The sequence below is a fragment of the Calliphora vicina genome, chromosome 1, assembly GCF_958450345.1.
Source record: "Calliphora vicina chromosome 1, idCalVici1.1, whole genome shotgun sequence".
NCBI classification, from domain to species: Eukaryota; Metazoa; Arthropoda; class Insecta; order Diptera; family Calliphoridae; genus Calliphora; species Calliphora vicina.
The window spans coordinates 118,794,008-118,820,212 of record NC_088780.1 but is presented as its reverse complement, the minus strand read 5'-3'; the positions used below and the strand labels follow the sequence as shown (position 1 = coordinate 118,820,212).

At 28.7% G+C, this 26,205-nt stretch overlaps 1 protein-coding gene across 1 annotated transcript in view; it reads right to left on the bottom strand.

Moving 5' to 3' along the window:
• Positions 1-21,056, bottom strand: part of Mekk1 (mitogen-activated protein kinase kinase kinase 4) — a 45,575-nt gene extending 24,519 nt beyond the window's left edge. Inside the window, exon 1 of the mRNA XM_065515629.1 lies at positions 20,338-21,056. Within this exon, the coding sequence (XP_065371701.1) occupies positions 20,338-20,657 (320 nt within the window). The 5' untranslated portion in view covers positions 20,658-21,056. The remainder of the gene's footprint in view (positions 1-20,337) is intronic.
• Between the last annotated feature and the right edge of the window lie 5,149 nt (positions 21,057-26,205).

Genomic DNA, 26,205 nt, shown 5'->3' with positions numbered 1-26,205 from the left:
TGTTTTACCATATAGAAATTCATACTTCAAAACATAGATAAACATTGATATAGGCTTTTATTAAGTGTATATCTTATATTTATGGGCCTCTCCATTTTCCTTTATAGTCCTTTCAACTTGGGTCTCAAATATATTGATATTTTTTTTTCTAAGAATGTTATATAGCTTGCCAAAAAAAAAAAGACCGTCGAAGCCCGTCCAATGACTATATACATCATTTAATGAAACTTCTGGGGAATATCTTTGTAGCCGCCAGCACCCGCCGAAATACTTTTTTTTAATTTTTACGGAATGGAATTTTTAGAAATATTTCTTTATTTATTATTGATTTTTATATATCTAGACCCTACTGTAACTTGAAATATACTAAATACAGATCTTTTTAAAAATTTAGTTTCAGAAACACATGAAAACGTATTGTTTTTAGTTTTTTATTAATGATTTTTATATGTATATCTAGACCCTACTGTAACTTGAAAAAAAGTTTATATTGATCTTGTAAACATTTTTTTTGGAATCGGAGATACCAATTCTATATAAAAAGAGCGCCAAATAAGTTTGTCCACATTTTGGCTAATAAACCAAATTTCTTTGCTGTTATGAATTACAAAAAACCTTTAAGAATTTTATAGTTCAGATAATTTAAAATATACCCCAAAAGTTTTACTAAAATTTGACAATGTTGATAATAAAATCGTGTAGGTCGAACTTTTAAAACAATGAAAATCTCTGGAAATTTATCCGATATCTGAAAAAGATTTATTTAAATTTAAAACAATATAGAAATGGGGCATATTCACCAAAATATGTCCAACAGGAGTTTTTCCCGAAATCCACAAAATTTTAATAGCAGGTCGGGAAAACTTTGATTGTTTTTAAAAAAAAGCTTGTTTTAAAAATTAGTTTTTATTGCATGTTAATTTATTTTCACTTTGAATAAATACATATTTCGAATTTGAATTCCAATTTTTGAACATAAATTAAAAAGCTTATATTCTGAAACTACATTAAGAATATATTAAAACTCATGAAAATTTTAAATTTTTAAAAAAAAAATTAATTTTAAAAATGCAAAATGTAAGAAATTGTCGCTAAATAAAGTTAAGTAATAAGTAGTATCAACTAGTACCGTGATATCATCGGCATATCTAATATTATTCATGTATTCCTGAAACAAATCCGTATGAAGTTTTTCAAATTTATTTTCGAAAATACTCCTTTCAATTGTTTAATTAAAGTTTTTGTCACCGGCTTTGCTTCCACATACGCACTCTTTTTTCGAAATTTTTCATAACCAAATTGACTTGACAACTAAGGCCATAAAAATAAATTAAATTGTGATTCGCCATTCATTTAAGCCTCTTTGTAATAGATTCGAATTGAAAAAAATTTAATCATTCAATAAATTTTAAAGCAATTGTATAACGAATTTGAGTGATTCAATAAAGAATGAATTCATTGCATTTGAAGTACAAAGGAATTAAGTCTATGAATTAATTCATAATGAATTCATTAACGGAATGGTTAAGATATAAAATTTATTATGATTTCGAAAATGGAATTAAGTATTAATTCTTTTGAACCTTTGATTACGGACATATATTTTGGTTTAGTACTGAAGAGTTGGCGAATATGTACTTTCGAGGAGGATTATGGTCGATGAAACGAATGATCTACATAAGATTACCTGTCCCATCAGATATTGAATTAGAGCATAGTATAAACGTTATAACGGCCTCGGGTCGGTTCAAGCTAGAGTTTCCATTTCGGTTTTATCCGAAACCGAAACCGCGGTTTTTCAAGACCTAAAACCGAAACCGACATTTATTCTTCGGTTTTTACTTTTAATCTATTTGCAGTAGAAAAATTCAAAATTTAGAAATTCGAAACAAACTTTTTCATCCAATATCCCTAAACACAGATCGGTAAAAATATCTTAAGATTTCTTTAAATTTTTTAAATTGTATTACTATAATTGTTACAATTATTTTTCACAAGCTTTATAGTAATATGTTTCCAATGAGTTCCTGTGAAAGCCGGTTTTATCAATTTCAATGTAGAACAATTCCATAACCTATTTTCCTACTTCCAATACAATGCACTGCATTTTATTAACATTTTTATTATATACTCGTAACAGATGTATTATATAGTCGATTTTGGCCGACTATAATTTTGTACTTTTTTTATATAATTGCAAACTAAAGAGATCATAATTATCATTACTTTAATTAAACCTTTTAGTTTGCTTTTACATTCATAGAATTTATTAACTGTTGTGGGGAAAAAGCGTCATGCTCCACAAAATTCGATTTTCCATAAAAAGAAAACGCAATTATTAATTTTTTTAATGCAATAAATGGAGAGAGAGAGAGAATAATAAAGTCTTTATCTCTGAAAACTTTAGATTAGCTTTTATGCAAATTCTCAAAGTGCGTTTTCACGATTACACTCAAAATTATCAGCTCCCGAAATTTCAGTGCTGCCATATTTTTAATTGCTTCAAAGTGGGGATTTTGTGACAAACGAGAGGTTCATCTGATGGCAAATTTGGTGAATTATGAATGCTTTTAATGTTAGCGTGTCATTGCATATCATGGGTTTAGGCGAATTCGACAACGTTTTTTATTAGTGAAGATATAAATTGTACTCATTGTGAAAAATAATTGTCGGGACTAAGTACTAGTTAAAAATAACCAAGTTATTAGCATTTCCTTACGTCATAATTTTTGTATTATTTACTCACTCTTTTGTATTACTCATTTTTGTATTATTTACTCACTGTTTTGCATGCAAAAGTTATGTAAACAACTATGTCAAAAATAGAAACGCGAGTAAAATATGCGTAAACTAGCACTTTTTGCTCAATATTTGATCAGATAAAACTCGTATAACTTTGTTATTTTTCAATTGTGTTATACCTTGTTAGAAACATAATTTTCTCTACAAGCTTAGGTTTATTGCAAATGTTTAAAAAACAGTATTTATATATAGGAAATTTTTTAAAGATATCGAAAAAAGTACAATTTTTTACCCAATTTTACAACTGTCAATCGATTTCCGGCACGTGTTCTAGTTATCCGATTGCACTTAAATTTTGCAGTAGTTAGTTTCAGCTACTAATGAACAAAATAAGACCCATCCAAAGCAAATCTATTTTTTAAGGGCACCTCTACCAAGAACACTACATTTTTTTCCAATTATCAAAAAATACTCTAAAATAATGTTTGGATTTAACCAAACAAAATTGCTTAACCACAGTAAACCAGTATCAGATTTTTTTTTTATTACTCACAAATTTATTCGAATTTTTGAAGGCATATTTTACATATTGTGCTAGAATAGGCATTATACGTATTAGTTGAGTTGTTTTCTTTTTTAAAACAAACAATTTCGACCAGTCAAATACCAATTATAGAGTACCTTACATTTTACCTCAAGTTTAAATAAAAGATGCAATGATTAAACTTGGTAATGAAATATTTAGCTTCACGCCCAAACAGTTTTAACTGAATTCTCTTTATGTTGCTTTAAAAAATGCCCATTTCATACACCTTGCTATATACAAACATTTATTAAAGTAATTGTATTTGACAATTGTAATTTGTTCATATACATACATATTTATATACTATATTTACACTATTCTTATCAAAAAACTAACGTTTAATAAATTAAAAAGAGTAAAGAAAAATAAAATACTGATAAGAAATTTCAACAACAAAAATGTTTAAGGTGTTTTTTAAAAAAATTATTTGCTAAAAAAATGTATTGATAAGAATTCTATGTTTGTTTTTCTTGGTGTTTCTATTTTATTACTTTTAATGCGTTGGTGGTTGTTATGATTTGTTATTATTTTGTTTGAATTTTATTGTATTTTCAAATTTTGAATTTTCAACTAGATAACATGAGAAATTATGCAAAAATCATATTAGTATGTTTTAGAATACAAAACAAAATACATACATATAATACAAATTTCATAAGCTTTTAAGTGTATACAGTGACCGACAAAAGTCTACATACGACCATTATTTTCGTAACTCGTGGACTCCTAAACCATAATAAGTAAAAGTAATGATGCAGTTTTATTTCAAATGCATTTTTAGTAATATAACAAAAAAATATCGCTAAATTTATAATTAATTTATCTTTTATTCACAAAAAATTAAATAAAATATGTTAACAAAAGTCTACATACGATCTGTACACTAAATAAAAATTTTTCAGCGAATACAAATTTTCATTAAATTCAATATTTCGTCTGCGTGCGTCTGGGCATCAAAGCAACTAAATTTTCCAGTTCTGCGGACGTTATATTTTGCCATTCTTCTGGAAGGTTCTCCTTTAACATTGGTGCTCAAGTAATAAGATGTTTTCGGATCTTCCGTTGTAGAATTTCCCACACGTACTTAATAACATTTAAGTCCGGGCTTTGAGGTGGTGTGTACAATTGTCAATGGGCATGGTAGAGTAGCCAATCTTTGTCAATTTGAGACCAATGTTTCGGATCATTATCTTGCTGAAAAATCCAACTTTAACCAAGAGTTAAAATATCAACGGATGCTCTCAAATTTTTTTCCAAAATGGATTTGTACTGATAACGATCCATATTATCCTCAATAAACACTAACTTTCCCACTCCAGAAGCAGCGACAGTACCCCAAACCATCACACTGCCAACACCATGCTTAACTGTAGCGAGTAAGTTTTTCGGTCCATTGCTGTATTTGTTTTGCACCATACTTTATCTCTCCCATCACTTCTACTACTTCAACTCATCGCTTTTGGGCGAATTCCAAACGAAGTTTTCGATCCGTTCGCTAATTTACGAGGATTTCTGCTTTTATTACCATTATTATTTAATGTTCATTGAATTGTTCGTGGATGAACAATAACTTCTGATCTTGTTGCGAGTTCTTTGGCCAATTTTGTGGTATTTACTTTTGAGTTCTTGTTGACTTTTTTTAAAATGAAGATTACATATCTACGATGTAGTTTCTTTGGGCGACCACTTCGCAGCTTGTTTTTAACTCTACCAGTGTTTTCAAAGTTACTGAATATTGTTTGAACTGTAGACTTATAAATTGCATGCTTATCTGTTAGTATTCAAAAAAAAACCAGGGAGCTTACTCTCTATTGCGATGCGAAAGAAAAACTGAACAGTTGGTACCCTTTACTGCGTTTTCGCATCGCAAAAAAATGTGTTCAAAATGTTTTGATGCGAAAGCGTTTGCATATACGACACAGAATAATAAAATGTATTTTTATCGCATTTACCTTTCGCATCGCAATAGAGAGTAACCCCCCAGGACATGCTGTGGTCGTATGTAGATTTTTGTCAATGTTTTTTTTATTGTTTTTTATGAATAATTTTACAAGTTTACATTGCGACAAAATTGGCAACTAAAATTGGTGCATAGCAATAAAAATAGATGTCAAACAAAACTGCATTATTATTTTTTTATATACCGGGTTTTCTCTAATAAAGTGGCAAAAATTGTGGTCGTACGTAGACTTATGTCGACCACTGTACATCTATTAATCCATAAATTTTAGGCCATTTGAATTTTCATTCATATCTTAAATGTCTTGACAAGATAATGGTCTGTTTTTCTTTTAATTTTTTTTTCCTATGATAATTTTGTTGGTCATTATTAGTGTAATTTATGCGAAAAAGATAAAAAGTATTAACTTTTTCCAGGAAGAAAACATTCGGGCATACTGAGAATTTGTGTTAATTTTAGACCAATTTTTTCTTTAATATGAACAACGCTGATAGAAAATAATTCTTAATAAATATTCCGAAATTATAAGTACACTCAACGAAATATAAATATGTATATAGAAATGTGATGATCAGCGTAATACTTAGAAGAACATGTGTAAGAAAAGTATGACTAAAATAAGCTTAGTAATAGTAATAGTATTTTAAATATAGATATGTATGTAAATACAAATGTGTTATAATAGAGACATGTGAGTATCTATCTGTCTATGTAGTTTTTAATACCGGATTTATACAAATCGTTTGGGTCTGCTACACAGTCAGGTTTGAAGTTTCAGGATATCCTGGCTCCAGTGGTAGCAGTATGATCCTATATAAAACGACTCATTGGTAACAAATAGTATTTATAAAACAGTTAACCGAATAACCGGGTTTTCTTCCCAATTTCGATAATTATGAACCTGTTAATTTTCGACATGGCATCGGACTTTACCCCTTCCAAATTTATCAAAACTTTGTCTTTTATCGAGGTTCAAAGTTCATATATTATACATATATGGCTCCATTTTAAGGTTAACATTTAATCGTAATTTTTTTATAACCGCGATTACAATTAAAAACAGCTCTGTTAATCGCGATTAATCGCAGTTTCTGTTTTTCAAATTTAATATAATTTGCTATAGACACAAAAATAATACATTAAATCAATTCAAAAATATACAATAATTAAATTAAATATACAATTATTTTCATTATTATCTCTAATAATGATTGATTATGCACCTTAATAAATCCTTTAAGAATTATACATTACTAGCTGATCCGGCAAACGTTGTTCTGCCATACAAATTATTTCTAGTGAATATTTTGGTTGTTAAATAAAAAATAGCGAATGTATTCTAAGTGAAGTTGGCATTATAGATATTTTTGATGCCAAATGAAGAGAAATACAAACAAAATTTGTTGGCGAAAAATATTTTAAAAAATGGATGGATAGGGACATCCTAATGTCCTAGCGGTATGATATATAATATTCTTGTACTTACCAAAAATATATACAAAATTTCATAAAAATAGTTAAATATTGATATTTTGATATTGCTCATACAAAATACTAAAACGGGTGGGTGAGGGTCGGTTGATGAAAATTTGGGTTTATATGTATTTTTTAATGCCAAATAAATAAAATGCGAAAAAAGCTTTTGGCCCAAAAATGGTAAAAATAAATTCTGGATAGAGTCACCCTAATGACCTAGCGGTATGAAATATACTTTACGACCTATTCTCATACCTACCAAACATAAATACAAAATTTCATAAAAATCGGTTGAGCCGTTTCGGAGGAGTTCAAACACTAACATTGTGACACGAGATTTTTATATTTTAGAAAGATTTGTAGCTGTAATATACTAGATCAAAATATTGTAATATATTTTATATGTATGTATATTGAATAAAAATATCTTTATTAATACGTTTAATCAAAAACTAGAAAAACTGCAGAACATGTTCTCATTAACATACATCACAAACTGCTAAAATTACAGTTGTGAGTAACTTACTTTATTGGCAGTGAGCGGTCAAAGTCAAATAATTTTTACAAATTTTGCGTGCTGTGGTTAAAATTGAAAGTTGTGATATTTCGAGAGCTTATATTTTTTGTTAAATCTGTTAAAAGTAGAAATATTAAAATGGAACCATCAACTTCAGGTATTTGAGAACATAAATAAATAATTTTTGTTTAGATAAATGTTTTGAAAATATTTTTTAAGATTTTTTTTAAAGTTCTCCATTATTGGGGTTTTTTCGATATATAGATTGAGTTTAAAAAAAAATCAGGGCGAGATCGGGTAAATTCCATTAAATGCTCTTAAAATATGAACTTTCAGCTTCTATATACTGAAAAAAATCGTGCGGGTTTATTGAGGTTTTTTACTTATTTAAGTTATAGTGAAAGAACTCCTCTTTGTAAAAAACATATTCTGATACAAAATAGGTTAAAACATTTTTTTCTTACATTTTTTTTAAAGTTGTGTTTTTATGTATTTATGATTGTTCATTACAAAAATTTATAATATTGTCTTTTGTGGTTTTTTTTTTAAAAAAATTGTACATTTATAAAATTTTGTGAAAAACAAAAATTAGAGTTTAAATTAAATTTAAGCTAATGTAAATACATATAATAAATTTATGTTTTGAATTTTTTAATAGCATATTAAGTATGCTTTTATTTCCAATTTAATTCATTAATTTATCGCTTTCCATTCCAAAGTTACAGCATAAATTGTGAACTAAGGTCTTTTTTTTCAAAAAAACAATAATGCGCTTAACGGGTTAAAATTTTTTTTATTTTAAATGCTGTGTTTTTATGTATTTATGATTATTCATTACGAAAAAATTATAATATTCTCTTTTGTGACTTTTTTAAAAAAATTTGTACATTTATAAAATTTTGTGTAAAACAAAAATTGGATTTTAAATTAAATTTATACTAATATAAATACATATAATAAATTTATAATTTTATTTTTTAGTAGCACATGAAGTATGCTTTAATTTCCAATTTTATTCATTAATTTATCGCTTTCCATTCCAAAGTTATAGCATAAATTGTGACTAAGGTCTTTTTTTCCAAAAAACAATAATGCATTTAACGGGTTAAAAAAAATTTTTTTTTAACTTTTTTTTTCTAAAGTGCTGTGTTTTTATGGATTTATGATTATTCAGTACTAAAAAATTGTAATATTCTCTTTTATGACTTTTTTGAAAAAATTTGTAAATTTATACAATTTTGTGTAAAACAAAAATTGGATTTTAAATTAAATTTATACTAATATAAATACAAACAATAAATTTATATTTTGATTTTTTTAATAGCACATTAAGTATGCTTTAATTTCCAATTTTATTCAATAATTTATCGCTTTCCATTCCAAAGTTACAGCATAAATTGTGAAAAAATGTATTTTTTTCCAAAAAACAATAATGCGCTTAAAGGGTTACAAAATTTTTTTTTTCTAAAATGCTGTGTTTTTATATGCTTATATAATATAAATTTTAAAACTACGGCTTCTATGAATTAATCGCCACTTTGGGTACCATTCAACCCACTGTGCGACGCTGAAGTTTTGAGGTGCATTTACAAGGGGAAAAAATGCAATTTTTCAGTTTTTGTAAAAATGTTGGCTTTAAATAATTACTTTTGCAATTTAATTTAAAAGAATCGAAATGTACACGTAATTGTCGCCAAAATATGGCCAAAAAAACAGTTTTTCTCGAAAATCTCAAAATTTAAATCGCAGGTACGGAAAAACTATAGGAGGTATTTTCATACTTTTTCATATTTTTATTCCCTATTATGTTCTCAATAAATCCCAATGTGATGATCAAAAAATTTTGAAATTTGTTTAACAAAATTTTTAAAAATTTTAAATTGGAGTTTTGAAACTGCCGTTAAAAAAATTAAATTTTTTTGGTCATACCTGCGAATAGGTTAACGATATCCTACGAAGACAAAAACTCATATACAAGTAAATATGGATATATTTTAAGTAAAAATGTGCTTTTATTTTAATATTTCTCAAAATATGTTAATTTTGTTTTTGTTTATGTTAAATATGTTAATTTTGCCTTTCTAACCTTTTTTATAATTGAGGGTGAAACATGTAGCATTTTTTCGGGTTTTTAGGGCAACATTATTTAAAATGAAAAATTTATTGTAAAAAATATGTTTTAGCATGTTTATTACGAGATAGCCTTTTTTAAAGAACCTTATTCATATTAATTATCACCTTTCTGATCAAACTGTTTTTATACCCTTCACCTTCGTGAGAAGGGTATATATAAGTTTGTCATTCCGTTTGTAATTTCTACATTTTTCATTTCCGACCCTATAAAGTATATATGTATATTCTGGATCCTTATAGATAGCGGAGTCGATTAAGCCATGTCCGTCTGTCTGTTGAAATCAACTTTCCGAATCCCCCAAATAACTTACATACACGATTCATACATCAATATCTCCGGAATTCTTCCGGCTCGGTTGATATTTAAAATCGAGAAAATCGGTCCACAAATGGCTGAGATATATAGAAAAAACCAGGACAACCTCTATTTTTGATCTATATCTGGATTACTAAGTCATTAATATACACAATTTGCAATGACGTGTATGAGACCATAAGTTAGTTGGACCTACAATGGGTCAAAATCGGAAAAAATATTTTTTAACCCGAATTTTTTTTTACAAAAAATTTAAAAAAAAATTAAAATTAAAAAAAACAATTCGAAAATTTTTTTTTCCAAAAAATGAAAAAAACTACTTTGGAAAAAAAAATAAATTTTGTTTATTTAAAAATATTTCAAATTTTTATGTTGAAGTATAATTTGGTGAAGGGTATATAAGATACGGCACAGCCGAATATAGCTCTCTTACTTGATTTAGTAATACATTATAATAAAAAACCTTCAAGAAGTCTTATATTAGACTAAGTTTATAAAAATTAGACATTTATCTATAAAAATATATTACTACATATGTATGTTTGATACAACAACAAAATACATTGACTTGCATGTATTTTGTTGTTGCAAGAGTTAGGTTTTTGACAACAGACTTAGGTTTTTGACAATTACGTCTCGTCTCTATGTTACCCTATGCCCTTAGTATTTATATCCCTTATGACATCGTTGTACAAATATTCCGTCAATACAAGCCTCCAGTCCGCAGTATGGAACTGACCCCTGTTATGCGAAGTAAGGAGCTCTGAATTGAGCCAAAATCGAAATGTTCGTGTATGTACAAAGGTACAAACGCAACGTATGAATTCATATATTTTCCGATATGAATAAGATGAAATTGTTTTGTTTGGACATGTTTTTTTATTGAAAAAAGTTGAACATGTTTTCTATAGAAAACAGTTTGACAAAGTTTCCAATAGAAAAGAGCTAGGACAGTTTAATATGGATTTGGATTTTCTGAATTCAAAAATTATATTAAAAAAGTATTACGAATTATAGATACATACATATACATACATGTGTACATAAATAATTCTAAACTAAAAAATAGTTTGTTACTGAAAAAATTTGGAATGCTAGATTAATTAAATTTAAAAATTTTGTTTGTTAACTACAGTAAAATTAATTTAAGTTGAAAATTTTTCTCATTTTCTACAAAATCGTTTTCGTTTAAATTGGTAACAAAATAAAAGAATGGACGAGGTGAGATTAGATTTTTGTATAGACACATTTTGTGATTTGAAATTCTTAATACACACATTTACACACAATTTGATACATATTAAAGTCTTCTATCAAATATTTATATTACAAATCAGAAACTTTGGTACTCAGGTGTCTACATGTTTAAAGCATTAATAAAATATTTATTAAACAAATTAGAAAATATTTTGTATATGCAGTAACTCACGTATTAATGATTCTAGGTTTCGCAACCCCACCTCTTTCTATAATTTTAATAAATCTGTTACTTCAACAAACATTTTTAACTGTCTCGTTTTAGATTGAGTTTTTGAGTCTTTCTATCGTGTTAATTTTTTGGATATTTCACAACTTCATTTTGATTGCTGCTAATGTATTGTAATATTTAAATGAATGGAACTAGTTAAATTTTATATTTGAGACATATCCATAATTTTCACTGTTTACTTTGTGTTGCCAAATGAATAAAAAAAAATAATAATGCCGTGATATTCACAAAACAAGCGAATTCATTCAATTTATCAGTGTTAAATACATACATATGTATGTACATATGTATGTTCCCTTCATAAAGCTTTAATATTGAAATTAAAATTGTTGTGAGCAAAAATATTGCTGTATATTTTCAAATTTTAACAAACTTTTTGTTAAGGTACTGTTGTGGAAGTTTTACTAATATTTGCAGCAATCTTAAAATTCTGTATAAATTTATAAAAATATTTTTTGTAATAAAAGCGTAGTGTAAAATGTTGGAACATATTTTGTCAATTGAAAACCGGTCCAACCAAAAATTAAATCTTTGAACAAAGTTTTAAAAACAATTAAAACACTATAGGGCCTGAACGAGGTGACCTTGATTTACGAAATTTTGCACAAATAGTTATTATTAGAACAAAACATAGTCCCCTCTATTTAACCTTTTTAAATAGAATGAGTCATGTTAAGTATCAAAATTTACAAAAGGCAAAATGATAAATCAAACTTGTAAGAGCTCAGATGTGACAGTTATCAAACAATATTCAAGATATTGAAAATAAGAGTGTGCTAGAATCAGGAGCAGTAATGTAACAATTTAAATTACAGACGGACATGAATGAATGACAAACTTATTTATACCCTTGCCACAACTAGAACATATGTATGCACACAGAACTGCAGAAAAAAAATTAATGAGCATAGGAAAAATCAAAATGAAAAGTTTAAATTAATTACATTTACCCCCAGTAACACGAAGTCTGGTTATGTTTTAACTAATAGTTATACTGACAGTTTTCATGCAAAAATAGTTTTAACGGACAGTATAACTATTAGTTAAGGCATAACCAGACTTCGTGTTAATGGGGGATATTGTAATGTAAAATTCGATTAATAACTACAATAAAGTATTTTTTAGTTTTATTTTTTTTATTTTTACATAATAAAATTTATAAAAAAAATTTAATGGCAAAAAAATATTATTGCCTTCAGACTTACCGTTATGGGCACTACAAACAATAGTCCATGTGCTGTGGCGTTAAAAGTAATATTTTCCTTGAAGATGCAAAAAATGCAAATTTATGCAAAGTTCAACAAAAAATGCATTTTCATTTACAAAAGTTGACAAACTTGCCCTGTTACTAATATGAACTTCCTAAAACCGGTTTAAACCAAATAAAAACACATCTTCCAAATTTCTTTAGAATTTAACAAAATCTGTATGAAATTAAATGTCATTAACCCAACTCAAAATATTGTTAAAAGTGCATGAAAAAGGAAATGAAATTTTAAAAATTTCAAAAATAAACACTTAAATTTATGCATAAAATGCCTTAAATAACTTAATAATTACCACCATACAATTTACCTTGACTTCTTGGTGTCTACTTCAAATAAAAAAATAAACAACAACAAAAAAGAAAAAGAAACAAATTATGATGACAACGCAAAACTTTCCAATGTAAAAATATTGAAGAAAAAAACCCAAACAAAATATTTTAACTTGATTGGGGTATTTGAAGTGAATTTTTGTTAACAAAAAAATTCCAGTTTTAAATTTCTATGCGTCTCACAGCTTTTAAAAAAGTACATACTAACAAAAAAAAACCGGCTTTTTCAAAAAAAAAAAAATATTAAATATAAAAAGAATTCTAAACTTGACAGAGAAAACACACGAAATAAAAGTGAATTGATAATAATTAAGTTAAACAAATAAACACAGACAGTAACAAAATTAACAATAACAACAAATTACAAAAATACTAAGTAATAAATTGCTAATGACCTTAAGATTGCACGCAAAAATATTATTGAAGAGAACGAAAAAAAAACACCTGAAATACCCCCTTCAAAACTTAATCTCAAGACTAAAGAATTTGTCAAGTAAAGGGAGATAACGATAAATTCTATGTACGAACTTGAGCAGCTATACAATTTGTATTCAATGCACACAAAAGTTTTAAAATTTTAAATTAAAGTGTATTTTCTTTTGATATTAATTTTGTCTATTCAAAATATTAGGTCGTTTACCGTTATATTGTTTTTAATTAATAGTTAAACACGTCTTGTTTTAGCTATTAGTTATTCTCTGTTGTTGTCATATTACATATTCTCTTTTGACACGCTCTTTTTGTATTTACATTACACTTTCTTTCAGTAATGCTAATTAAACAGTTTTAATTATTTAGAAAAAAACGCTAATCAATAAAAATGTATGTAAATGTATCTGTTTTTCTAAATTTTTTAACAAACAATTCTTTTACAGCTTCCCTGATTTGACTTGAATATCGATCTTGTTATATCCATTATTTCTTTTCGTATAGTGAGGTTAAACAAGGAACATTATCTTTTGCAGACTTCCACGCAGATTTACCCAAAGTTGCACTTGTCAAGAAGCGTTTCACTTGTCCAACTGGTGTTTAAAAATGAATTTTTAAAAAATCCCATACAAAAATTCAAGCCATTTTTATCAAATTTTATGACAAAAGATTGGAAACAATCTTGATCAAATTTTAAAATTCGAATCAAGTTAGATATTTTAATTATTCCATTAAAGCATTTATAACGAATAACGAAAATATTTATCATTCATTAATTTTTATTTAATTTTTTTTCATGATTAAAAACAAATTATATGATTATACCCACCATCAAAAAGTTTTTGTCTTTACGTTTGTAAAATATCGAAAAAGTAAATTCTCATATGATTCGAATACGATCTAGCTATGTCCGTCAGTGTGTCTGTCTGTTGAAAACACGTTATGGTCCAAACGAACCCAGCTATCTGGCTGAAATTTAAATACTCTCTGTTGATAAGGTTTGTTTGGTATTAAAAATGGACAATATCGGTTCCCATACAAATGTCCACCCGAAATTTAGAGCAGTCATAAACATGTTAATTATGCGGCAATACTGATAAAATTTTGCAGAAATTAGTTCTAAAATTTTATCTCTTTTATATGTACACTATTTGTACATCATTTGTCCCTAGTCCCCACTCAAGGCCCTCCATTTAGAAAATGTCTTGAACATTCATAATTGTTTCATAATATTTAATTTTGTGATGAAATTGGACATAAAAAAGTTTTATATGAATCTAAATCTGTCTCGCTCAGTAAAAGTGACAGGACCCCTTCATATGAAGTGTTACAACTAGTACAGTATCCTATCACTTTGGAATTAGTCTATTTACAAGTTTAAAATTTATAAGTTTAAAAATAAATACACATAGTGGTACTTAATATTTTTATAAGGAAAATTTAATAGGCTAACAACTTTAAATCCAATCGATTATGTTATTTATCGAATATTATGATACCGAATATGTTTGTGATTCTATTTAGTCGTTTCTTAATTTTCCTATAGAGGCTATTGATCAAAAATAGGAGAGTTAGTTAGGAGTCTTTTATGGAATTGAAAAGTAATTATGAAAAGCAAAGTAGGGCTCTTATAAGTTTTTTATTAAATATATTTTCAATTTTGTAAAAAAAAAAAACTCTATCAAAAAGAACGTAAAATAATTAAAAATTCTCGAAATTAGGAACAAACAAGTAAGAAAGTATATTCGGTCAAGCCTGACCATATGATACCTATCACCAATGACATGTCTTTTGTATGTATGTATATAAATAATTTGTATTCATTTTTATTGGAATACCAACATTTTTAAGAGGTTAAAGTGATTTTCGGAAGTGGGCCTATATGGCAGCTATGACTAATTGTGGACCGATCATAACGAAATTTGGCGAAGCGAGTTCGGTTTATATAAAATTTATTTTTGCTTCATTTGGTTTGGATATCTATATAACTAAGATATTTACGAGAGCTTAACTTGCTGAATTTGGTTTGGATATCTATATAACTAAGATATTTATGAGAGCTTAAATATATTCAGATAGTGCAATCGTATGCGGGCTAGGAGAAATAATGAACCGAATATAACCAAATTCGTCCTTGGGCCAATGAAAGAGCTTGTACCAAATTTCGTTGAATTATCTTTGAATTTGAGATCTGTAGTTCGATTACAAGGTTTACATGGACGGACGGATGGACATCGCTTAATCGACTCTGAAAATGATCCTTTATTTTTGCACGTACAAACATCAGCACTAACTCAATATACCCTCCCACTATGGTGGTGTAAAACTCACAGAGCAGTTAAACACATACTGACGTGCTCCGATCAATTGATCACAGATCATATAAAAAAGAATTCGCATTGATGCTACTATAAGAAGCGGATATCCGCGATATATTCGTAAATGCTGCATTTCATTCACGCTTATGAAATGACACAAAAAATGTTGCAGTTTGCATATAAAAACTATGTTAAAACTATAAATGGAAATATTTTCAAAAAAGCACAAACAATTACAATTGATTATGTATGACAGATATGCAGATCAACGATATATAATATTCGCTAAATAGCATATCATTTGTAAAAGACCTCCAAGAGGCTCCAAGTCAGATTTCTAGGTCATAAGAAAACAATATTATTTCAAAAAATTCAATTTTTAGGAATAAATCAATGGAATATGGTGCATTTGAAAAAAATACACTACATGTTATTATCATTAATCAGCATAGATACATATAGAATTTATTTGAATATAATATAATTCAATTAACATATTCGCATGAAATTGTTGTGTGTTATTGTATGTCACGGCAACACACAATTCGTTCGCTAGACATATAAAATAAAGGAAGAAATATTCTCATAAGAAATTAATTTTTATAAGAAATGAATATGAGATATTTGAAATATAAATATGGTGCGTTTATGCAACCATCGCATCACTTAGTTTACTGTTGCATAAGATTGCAGCATTTGTAAACTTCGTTTACGCAAACATTGCATTTTTATTTATTCTAGCATTTTGAATTAAAATCTATATTTTTCATAAAATGTGCACCACGTTTACGATATAATAGGGAATTACTTCAGATTTATCCTAAATATTTTGAACTTTCTAAAATCATGATGTCGTTTAGCAAATATTAATATTACTCTCATTTGTTTATCTTCAGATCACTCACCCACTATTGTTACTTTATTGAGCCCCCGAGAAATTGTATCCCCGACTGGTACTTTAGCGATGACAGGCACAAGAATTGATTGGCTCAAATATAAAAAATACCTCAGTACACATTGCTCGGAAAACATACCGCTAAGAACACCAGAAAACATCGATCACTCTCTTATCAATTTCGATAAAAATCTCAAACTGGCTGCTCAACATGCTACCCAAACCCCCCGACAAATCAGATATAATAGAATTTATTCTGTAGATGTCGAACGGCTCTTAAATGAAAAAAGAAGAGTTCGAAGAGAGTGGCAATTGCACAGATCCCCCCCAACTCAAATCGAAGCTTAAAGATTGTATAAAAAGACTTAAAAAGCTCTTGGAATTTCGAAAAATGGAATCATTGAATAAATATTTAGAAAGCCTGGACGCAACCCCGCAATCGGATTACTCATTATGGCGAGCAACAAAAAGTCTTAAAAGACCTGTCATATGTAAGCCCCCCTTGCGAAATTCAAGTGGTGGTTGGGCAAGAAATGATACTGAAAAAGGGAATCTGTTTGTTAATCATTTGAAAAACGTATTTACACCGAACACATCAAATGAAGCAATTGAGTTGCCACCTGTTGTACCCCATTTTGGAGCAGTCGTACTCCTACGTTTTGAGATTCGAGAGATCGAAAAGGCTATTGTTGATTTAAACTCCAAGAAAGCACCTGGTATTGATAAAATCAGTAACAAGATGCTTATGGAGCTACCCCGGATAGCAATAAAAATAATTCTTTTTATTTTTAATGCTATATTACGCCTTGAATATTATCCTCCAGAATGGGAAAAGATCACACAAAAGTAGAATCATACAGACCAATAAGCCTATTGTCCAATATATCAAAGCTATTTGAGAAGATACTTATGAACAAGTTGCACCCGATGTTAATTGAAAACAATTGTATTCCGAATCATCAATTTGGTTTTAGAAGAAAACACAGTACTATCGAACAAACCCATAGACTTGTAAATATTGTAAGAAAAGCGTTTGAGGAAAAGAAATATTGTTCCGCTCTCTTTATTGACATTTCTCAAGCATTTGATAAAGTATGGCATGATGGTTTAATATACAAACTGAGTCAAAATTTACCCGCAAACACACATAAGCTATTGGAAAGCTATTTAACTGGTCGAACATTTAAGGTTAAAGAAGGAGACTTTTTAAGTAGTCCCCAACCCATTGAAGCTGGAGTCCCACAAGGCAGTATCCTGGGACCCTTTTTATATTTGATATATTCGTCTGATATGCCAACTAACAATCGTACTCATACATCAACATTTGCTGATGATACTGCTATTCTAAGCATTCATGAAAACCCTCAAGAAGCATTTCGTTACTTACAAAATCACATATTTGAATTAGAAAAATGGTTAAAACAATGGAAAATGAAAGTCAATGAGCAAAAATGTACCCATATAACCTTTACATTGCGTAGAGAATCATGCCCCCCTATTCATATCAATAACCAAACAATAATTCAACAATCGGAAGTGAAATACCTCGGAATACATCTCGATCGTCGCCTTACATGGAAAAGTCATATAGATGCAAAGTTGATTCAAATGAAATTGAAGTCAATTCAAATTAATTGGCTTATTGGTAGAAACTCTACGCTTAGTTTAGATTGTAAACTTCTACTTTACAACATGATCATAAAACCGATATGGTGTTATGGCATACAGCTATGGGGCACGGCCTCAGTGTCAAATGTTGAAAAGATCCAAAGACGCCAAAACAAGTTTTTAAGAATGATCACAGTTGCCCCCTGGTATATCAAAAACGCGAATATACACAAAGATCTAAACGTGCCCCTTGTAAAAACTGAGATCACGAAAAATGCAGAAAAATATTTAAAAAAAACTTGAAATTCACCCAAACCCACTGGCCCGCAACATATTAAATAACCGTGGCCACACTCGGTTAAGAAGGAGGGACACAGCAGACCTAATCCAAAGAATAGAAGGAAGAATGCCAATTTAATAAAAGCTAAATGAATAAACAATTTTTCGTCCGGCACTGGCTGGAGTAATTAAATTATAATTATTAGATATAAGATTTGAAGTACTTGTTGTTAGTTCATGAATGAAGATACAATAAATAAAAAATAAAATTGAAAAAAAAAAAAAAAAAAAATTTGTTTAGTTACATTATGGACACCTATTTTTTTGCATTTTGTATAAAAACAATTTATCCGGTTCACAAGATTTGGTTAATTTTCTATTACTACAAACATTTAATTTTGTCAATTTTTGAAACATAAGTTAGCTATCCACGTTTTTTTCTTGTATCGATTTTCAACACCAAACATTTCTGATCAGCAATTTGGAGAAAATTTCATCCCCCTAAATCCCCCCCAATTAGCCCTACCATGCCTTCAATACACAGACGGACATACATATACAGGGAGTGATCATACAATATAAACTTTTTTTGAAAATATAAATGATTATTTCTATGAAAAAATTTCAGCATTTTTAAACAATTAAGTTTAATAGAAGATATCAAACAAAGACTTGAAGATAGCAAAATACGAACTCAAAATTATACCATGAAGGAAACATTATCAGATGCGATTATAAGGGAATGATTCTTTAATTGGTTCAATGCATCGTACAGTGGTTTAGAAAGGTTTTTTTTGGAAATAATTCAGTGTATCGGGAACTATTGGAGATATCGTACCAAATTTCACAAAGTTAGCGTTATTTTGCAGTTGTTCAGCTTCGTAGGCGAAATGGGGGCCATTTTTTTAAAACAATCAATTTATCGTCCGAATGAACTTCACATATAAATAGTCCTTGATAAGATCTACAAAAAATACGCTTACATGTGGAAGTTTTAGTTCAAGGTTTATTTATTTACTTTTTTTATTTTGCTCGTAAGTATCCTAAGTATCCATTGTCAATATGTACCATAACAATAATTCTGAAAACTAATTATTATTATGGTACATATTGACAATGTTTTGTATTTTCGGAATTTTATTAATAATTTTTTTTTTGTTATTTTGTTAATATATGTACATTAGGGTGGGTCGATTTTTTTCACAAAAAATCGTGTAGCAGAAACGCATTCTACGGAAAATTCTAAGAAATTTTCCCCAAGAAACCATAGGTCTAAAATCAAATCCTATCTTGCGCATTTCGTCTTTTATCCAATGATATTTCAGTACATATTATTTTTTTAATAGTTTTTTCTATTGGATAAAAGACGAAATGCGCAAGATAGGATTGGATTTTAGACCTTTGGTTTCTTGAGGAAACTTTCTTAGAATTTTCCGTAGATTGCGTTTCTGCTATACGATTTTTTAATTTTTGTCGTCCATACAATTCGGCCCGGCCTAATGTACATAATATTATTATGTATATTAATAAAATACAAAAAAACAAAACACATTCTTGGGATATTTTTTGTATTTCGACTTTATAATTGAATATTTGGAAAAGTTTCCAATATAATTTTAGTGATGGGTATAAAATTACGGACAAAACATTAAATAAAACAAGAAAAAAATTTTTCTTAAAATTAATTATTATACACATTCGTTGGAATGTTAGTTACAGTCGTTTCCTTTTCTTTTAGTAAATTTGAAGAAAAATATTAGCAAACATTGTAAAATCGCTAAGTTAGCAACATTGTGGTTTATTATTATTTTAGCTTCACACTAAATGTAGCCTGAAAATTCAATGTAATATTCATTTAAATTTGTTTACATTTTTATAGAATACTAAAAATAAGCAAAGACGTTTATGTACTGTCAATGACTTTTTTTCTATAAAAGGTACTATTTATGCATTCATTTTAATATTTTGTTTATAAACAGAGCAGCAACTCACCCTGAAACATCATCATCGTCATCAATGTTGTCGTCATCATGCCTATAAACGACATCATGAGTACCGGTTAAATCTAATGATTTTGTTGCTGCAACGTGTATTTTATTATTAGCGGCCATTGTATCGCAAGTGTTAAATTCACTGCTACCAAGAGTACTATCGCTGCTGCTGCTACTGCTGCTGCTATTGTTAGTTTTTATATTGTTGTTATCGTTGTTATTATCATTTTCTTGATTGTTGTGTTGTTCTTTTTCTTTTCTGCTGCTTAGTAAAACGAAATCATTTGGCCAAACACGTAATTTCCTTCGAACATTTGACATTATTTTTTTTTTGCAATTTCTTTCTCAAATATTTTTGCTAAACTAAAATATTTCGTTTGTTTTTTTTCACTACCATGTACAGCACTTTATTTTGTATATTCGATAAATAAATTGATTTTTATTTCCATGAATTTCACTTTATTTTGCTTTAAACTCACTTTAGATTTAATTTAGCACACGTGTATACTTTTAGTTAAAGATTTGTTATTTTAAATTATACAATGGTGAAATTTTTCCTTTAACTTTTTTCTTTATTTCCAAAATCATTTAATCAACCCGTCACTTAACCATTTCGTATCCAAAGTACCGCAGCTACTAAAGCCATGTTAAGACCTTACTAAATTGTTTTTTTTCTTCTCATGTTTATTCTTTAAATGTGACAGCTGATTGTTAAAGAGAGTGAACAAATGAAATGATTCAAAGAGAAAGAGATTTTTTACTTAACACAGGGTGTTTAAAAGATTTTATAAAGTTGTTAAATTAACAGTAAGTTTCAAATAAAAATAAAATTTTATGAACGTTATATTTAAATTTTAAATAATTTATATAAATTTTAAACCTTGACCATTTGCAAGTATGTCTGACCTAATAAAATCAAGGTATATTTATTTTCACTTTAAAACATCCTCATAAGACACACTTTATTAAATTTGAAAAGTGCCAATTGGAAACCTTATACTAGTTATATTACTACTTGTACAACTAACTAGTTCGCTGTGGCTGCTAAAGTGGTAGTTAAATGGTTATCACTTGCACTACATTTCACCAGCATATTCAGTAATAAGCAATAGTCAGCTATTTGTCCTAAGTTTTTGAAAATAAATTCAAGAAAAATAAAATCCTCTAAAATATACCACTTCGATGGCCACATGTAATGCTGAATGTGGCCGTTTGTGTTTTCGTTCTCAATGATGATGTAGGAAATGCAAAAATTGAGAGTAGACTCACATGTAATTCTTAATAACAATTAGAGAGCAGTACAAATAAGAGCTCTGTGGTTTAGTGGTTAGAACATTTGACTAGAAAACGAGAGGTTATGTGTTCAACCCCGCTCTCAGAAAAATTTATTTTTTCTTTTTTTTATCAAATGCTGGAGTATTTGTACTAATGAATTTAATAGTGAAGTGTTATGCAGAATGTGCCAATCGGCCACCCGCAATGACATCCCCGTGTTAAATTCACCAGTCAATAAAATTGCGAGTGGGTTGAAAATTCACTAGTAGTAGTTCTCAGTGGTTAACTAATTCGACGTTGCGGAACTAGTGCGATGAACTGCAGGGAGACAATAGAATGGAAACGTTGTTTGAAAACTATATTTCGTAATTTCAGTTTTCAACAACATAAACTGGTAAGTGTTGTTAAATTGTTAGCGACAAAAACGCATCGCGATTCTTTTTTTATGCATCATTCCAAGAAATTTTGCCGAAGAAACCAGCTTTCATATTTTTTTTAATTTTATCGGATTTTTTTGGGAGAAAATTAACGAATATTTGACTTTCTCATAGTGAAATCCTGGGGCTCAAAATTTATTTTTGAGTTATGGTTTCTTCGGCAAAGTTCCTTGGAGTGTGCCATAGAAAAAGAATCGCGATTTTCTCCCTACAATTGTACCCACCCTAACTGTTATGTACATTAGGGATATAACTATTGACAATTTTTGCAAATATGTATGCAAATTGGCATAGCATAGTCGTATGGAGTATTAAAAAATATAAAATTATTTTTTCGCGGATGTTAAAAAAGTTCACGCACCAAACAATTTTTTCAATTATTTTGAAAAACAATATATTTTATTTTAATAATAACTGCGGACATACTTCAAAAGATAATTTTTAAATAAGGGAAGTATCCCTCAAACTTGCAAAAAAAAAAATTAATTATTTGTATAATTTTTCAGAGAAAAAAAATTTGGTTTATTTTAGAAATTGGTGTTGGTGCGTGATGTTTTTGATTCCAAATGACCTAAAAAAATGATTTTCATTACTTATACAACATTGGCCATCACGTGGTGGTATGCCAAAAATATCGCCAAAATTAGTTATATGCCTAATGTACATATGTATATTTCTAAGATAAATTCAAATTTACTAGATTTTCTATTAAATTATAATAAATTTCAGTGATTTTAAGCATTAAAATTTAACAAAAATACATTTATATATATAGCCGCAGGTCAAACCAAGTCAAATTGGTTGATATCGCCCTCAAAAATACCTTTTATTTATAAAAAATCGTACAGCTTGTATATAATTTGCCAAAAATCATTTAAACTGGTTGAGCCAAAAACGGAATACTATTTTCTTTTCAGATGAATCCAAATACAAGAGTTAGTGATGGGAGAACATTTTTATGACGGCCGAACGGAAAGAGACTAAACACCGAGTACAAAAATTAAACAGTCAACAGGGCAAGATATGGGACCAATTCATTTCATGAAAGATATGACTGGAATCAGACGCTGAGGAAAATATGTCCCTACACGCAGAGAAAAAACATGGTTGGGATAAACATAATCTAAGAGCAACATATTATGATTAGATTTATAATTGTTATTATTATCTTGTGGAAGGAACAAAGGGCCACCACAAACTGATTCCATTCAGTTCTGTTAGATGATTTATGCTTGATTTCCCTCCAGCTAAGACCGCTTTGTGTTATCTCGCATTCAAGTTGACGCCTCCATGTGTGCAATGGGCGGCCTTCGCGTGTTACCCTGGGGTGTCCAGTCAATGGCGGTTTTTGCTATATCTCCTATGGGCCTGCGCAAAGTATGGCCAATTCATCGCCATTTTCGATTGAGTATTTCAGTCTGAATAGGACGTTGATTTGTCAAGCTCCATAGATTTGCGTTTGATATTGTTGCAGGCCAGAATATCCGAAGAATTCTTCGCAAGCATCGGTTGACAGATACCTGCACAGCATTTATATCACGTGGCAGCGCGTTACACGTCTCGCTGGCATATAGGAGAGCGGATTTGACACAGCTGTTGATCAACTTTATTTTGATGTTGAAAGATATGACGGCTGATTTCCATATTGGAGTTAACATGCCGAATGCTTGATTGGCCCTTGATATTCGGTATGCCACATCATTACTATAGCCGCCATTGTTCGTAGTGATACCTAAGGTAACAGAAAGATGTTACATCGTCCAGGTCAACATTGCGTATTTTGAACCTGTTGGTATTGATGGTGTTACATCGCATGCTTTTGCTCTTGGCGGTGTTTATCTTTAAACAAGCCTTTGCCGCTTCGATCTCTAGAGCCTTCAGTTTTGATACCATGTCTCTGTGGCTATGTGACAGTAAGCAGATGTCGTCTGCATATTCAAGGCGTTCATTGAGGCCCCATCTTATTCCTCTGCTAGCTCGAGTTGCATTACGTATGATAACGTCGAGCACAATGTTGAACAGCAAATGCGACAATATGCATCATGGCTGACTAATTTAAAATTTTGTTGAGTCGATTTTTGAAATTTCCTATTATGTGCCTTAATTCTTCCAAATTAGAAACTCTAAATATATCCTCATATGTTTTATCAAATTAGTTTTTGGGTCATTTATTATACATACATATCATTGTATTCCGAAATCAATTCAAAAAGTTTATTTCCTTATTGGAATGAATTAAAACTGATAGAACTTTATTATTTCAATTCTTGAAATTATTACTTTACAGAGTTTGTGATAAAAATTTAATATATTGGTTTTTATATCAATACTACAAGAAAGCTTTACGGAACATATCTTCGTTTCTGACTCATGTCCAATATATATTTATATTAGTTCTTTAACGTGTGAATCGCCCATAAAATCAATTTCTTCTATATTTATTTTTACAAAGTTTTTAAATATTTCTAGTACAATATATTTTGTTCTACACCATTTCCAATAGTATTTCAGAAATTTCCAATTATATTTCAGAATTTTTTAATTGAATTTCATAATTTTCCATTTATATTTCAGAAATTTCTAAATGTATTTCAGAATTTTCCAATTGTATTTCAAAATTTTTCAATTGTATTTCAGAAATTTCCATTTGTATTTCAGAATTTTTAATTTATACTTAAAAAGTTTCTAATTGTATTTCAGAATTTTCCTATTGTATTTCGGAAATTTCCATTTGTATTTCAGAAAATTCTAATTGCAATGCCAATGGAAATAAGGAGCGGATCCTACATTTATGTATGTTAATGTGTTTTCGAAAGTGACCAGTAACGGGTAGATTTTTACAATCTTTACGATCGGTACGACGATTTGTATATACATACTTATATAAAGATTATTGTATATTCATAGGAATAACGTGTACAACTGCAATCTATTTAAAGAAAATAGCAAACAAATTTTTTAAAATATCAACTGACAAAATCAAAATATATTCCCCATCTTTTTGATGGTGGGTATAAAAATATCCAAACCCAAATATCCAAAAATATCGAGTAGGTCAAGTTTGGTGACGAGTAGGTCAAGTTTTTGGATTCCATAAAAAAAAATACACCAAATAATTATTGCAAATATAGTTTGAAGTTTTTTATTATTTTTTAACTTTTTTAACTTTTTTATTTATATACTATTATTATAAAAGGATTAAAATAAAACGAGTATATAACTTATTTATAATAAATATAAATTACAGTTTAATAAATACAATTACACAACACTTTTAAACACATCCGTTACTATTTAATGTAAATTAATGGTATCAAACAGATACCGAAAGATGTAAATACACTTTTTTAAACACTAACCATATTAACTTCACATCCCCACTTTCTATAAATATAGAGAGTTAACATCGAAACTGTTGTTTGCTCTTCTATTTGAAACTATTGTTATTTCATCAACAAGGCGGAGCTATCAGCACAAGCTGGCAAAAATAATTCAATTAATTACTTATAGCAACCCTTAATAAGAAAATAATTGTTTCATAAGTACAAATCTTGTGGCTAAGAAATACACAGTTAGAAAAATATTGTGGACATTTTTTGATATTATTCTACAAAGTATTCGTAGATGGAAAATATCACTGTGAATATTTTCTATACGAAAAATGACACTGATAGGAATTTGCGAATATTTTCTATACGAAAAATATCTCAGACTGAAATCTGTGCATATTTTCTATGATATATCACAAAAGAGAATTTCTGAATATTTGCTATCGAAAAATAGCACTGATGAACATTTTCAATACGGAAAATATCACAGACTGAAATCTGTGTATATTTTTTACGAGATAGCACAGATACGATACTGTGAATATTTGCAATACGAAAAATATCTGTGCAAATTTTCTTTACCCAAAATATAACAGATATTTTATATACGAAAAATATCACAGGTAGGATAGAAAATAGAAATAGAAAGTAGAAAATATTTCACAAACATCTGTTCCACAGAATTTAATATATCTCAATATATAAAATATAAAAAATCCATCCGTGATATATTTATACCAAGGAATCTATATTGATGAAATAATTCGGGATCTACTTTATACAAACTGTCTCAAATCTATCTGTGATATTTTTTTTTTAAATATAGAA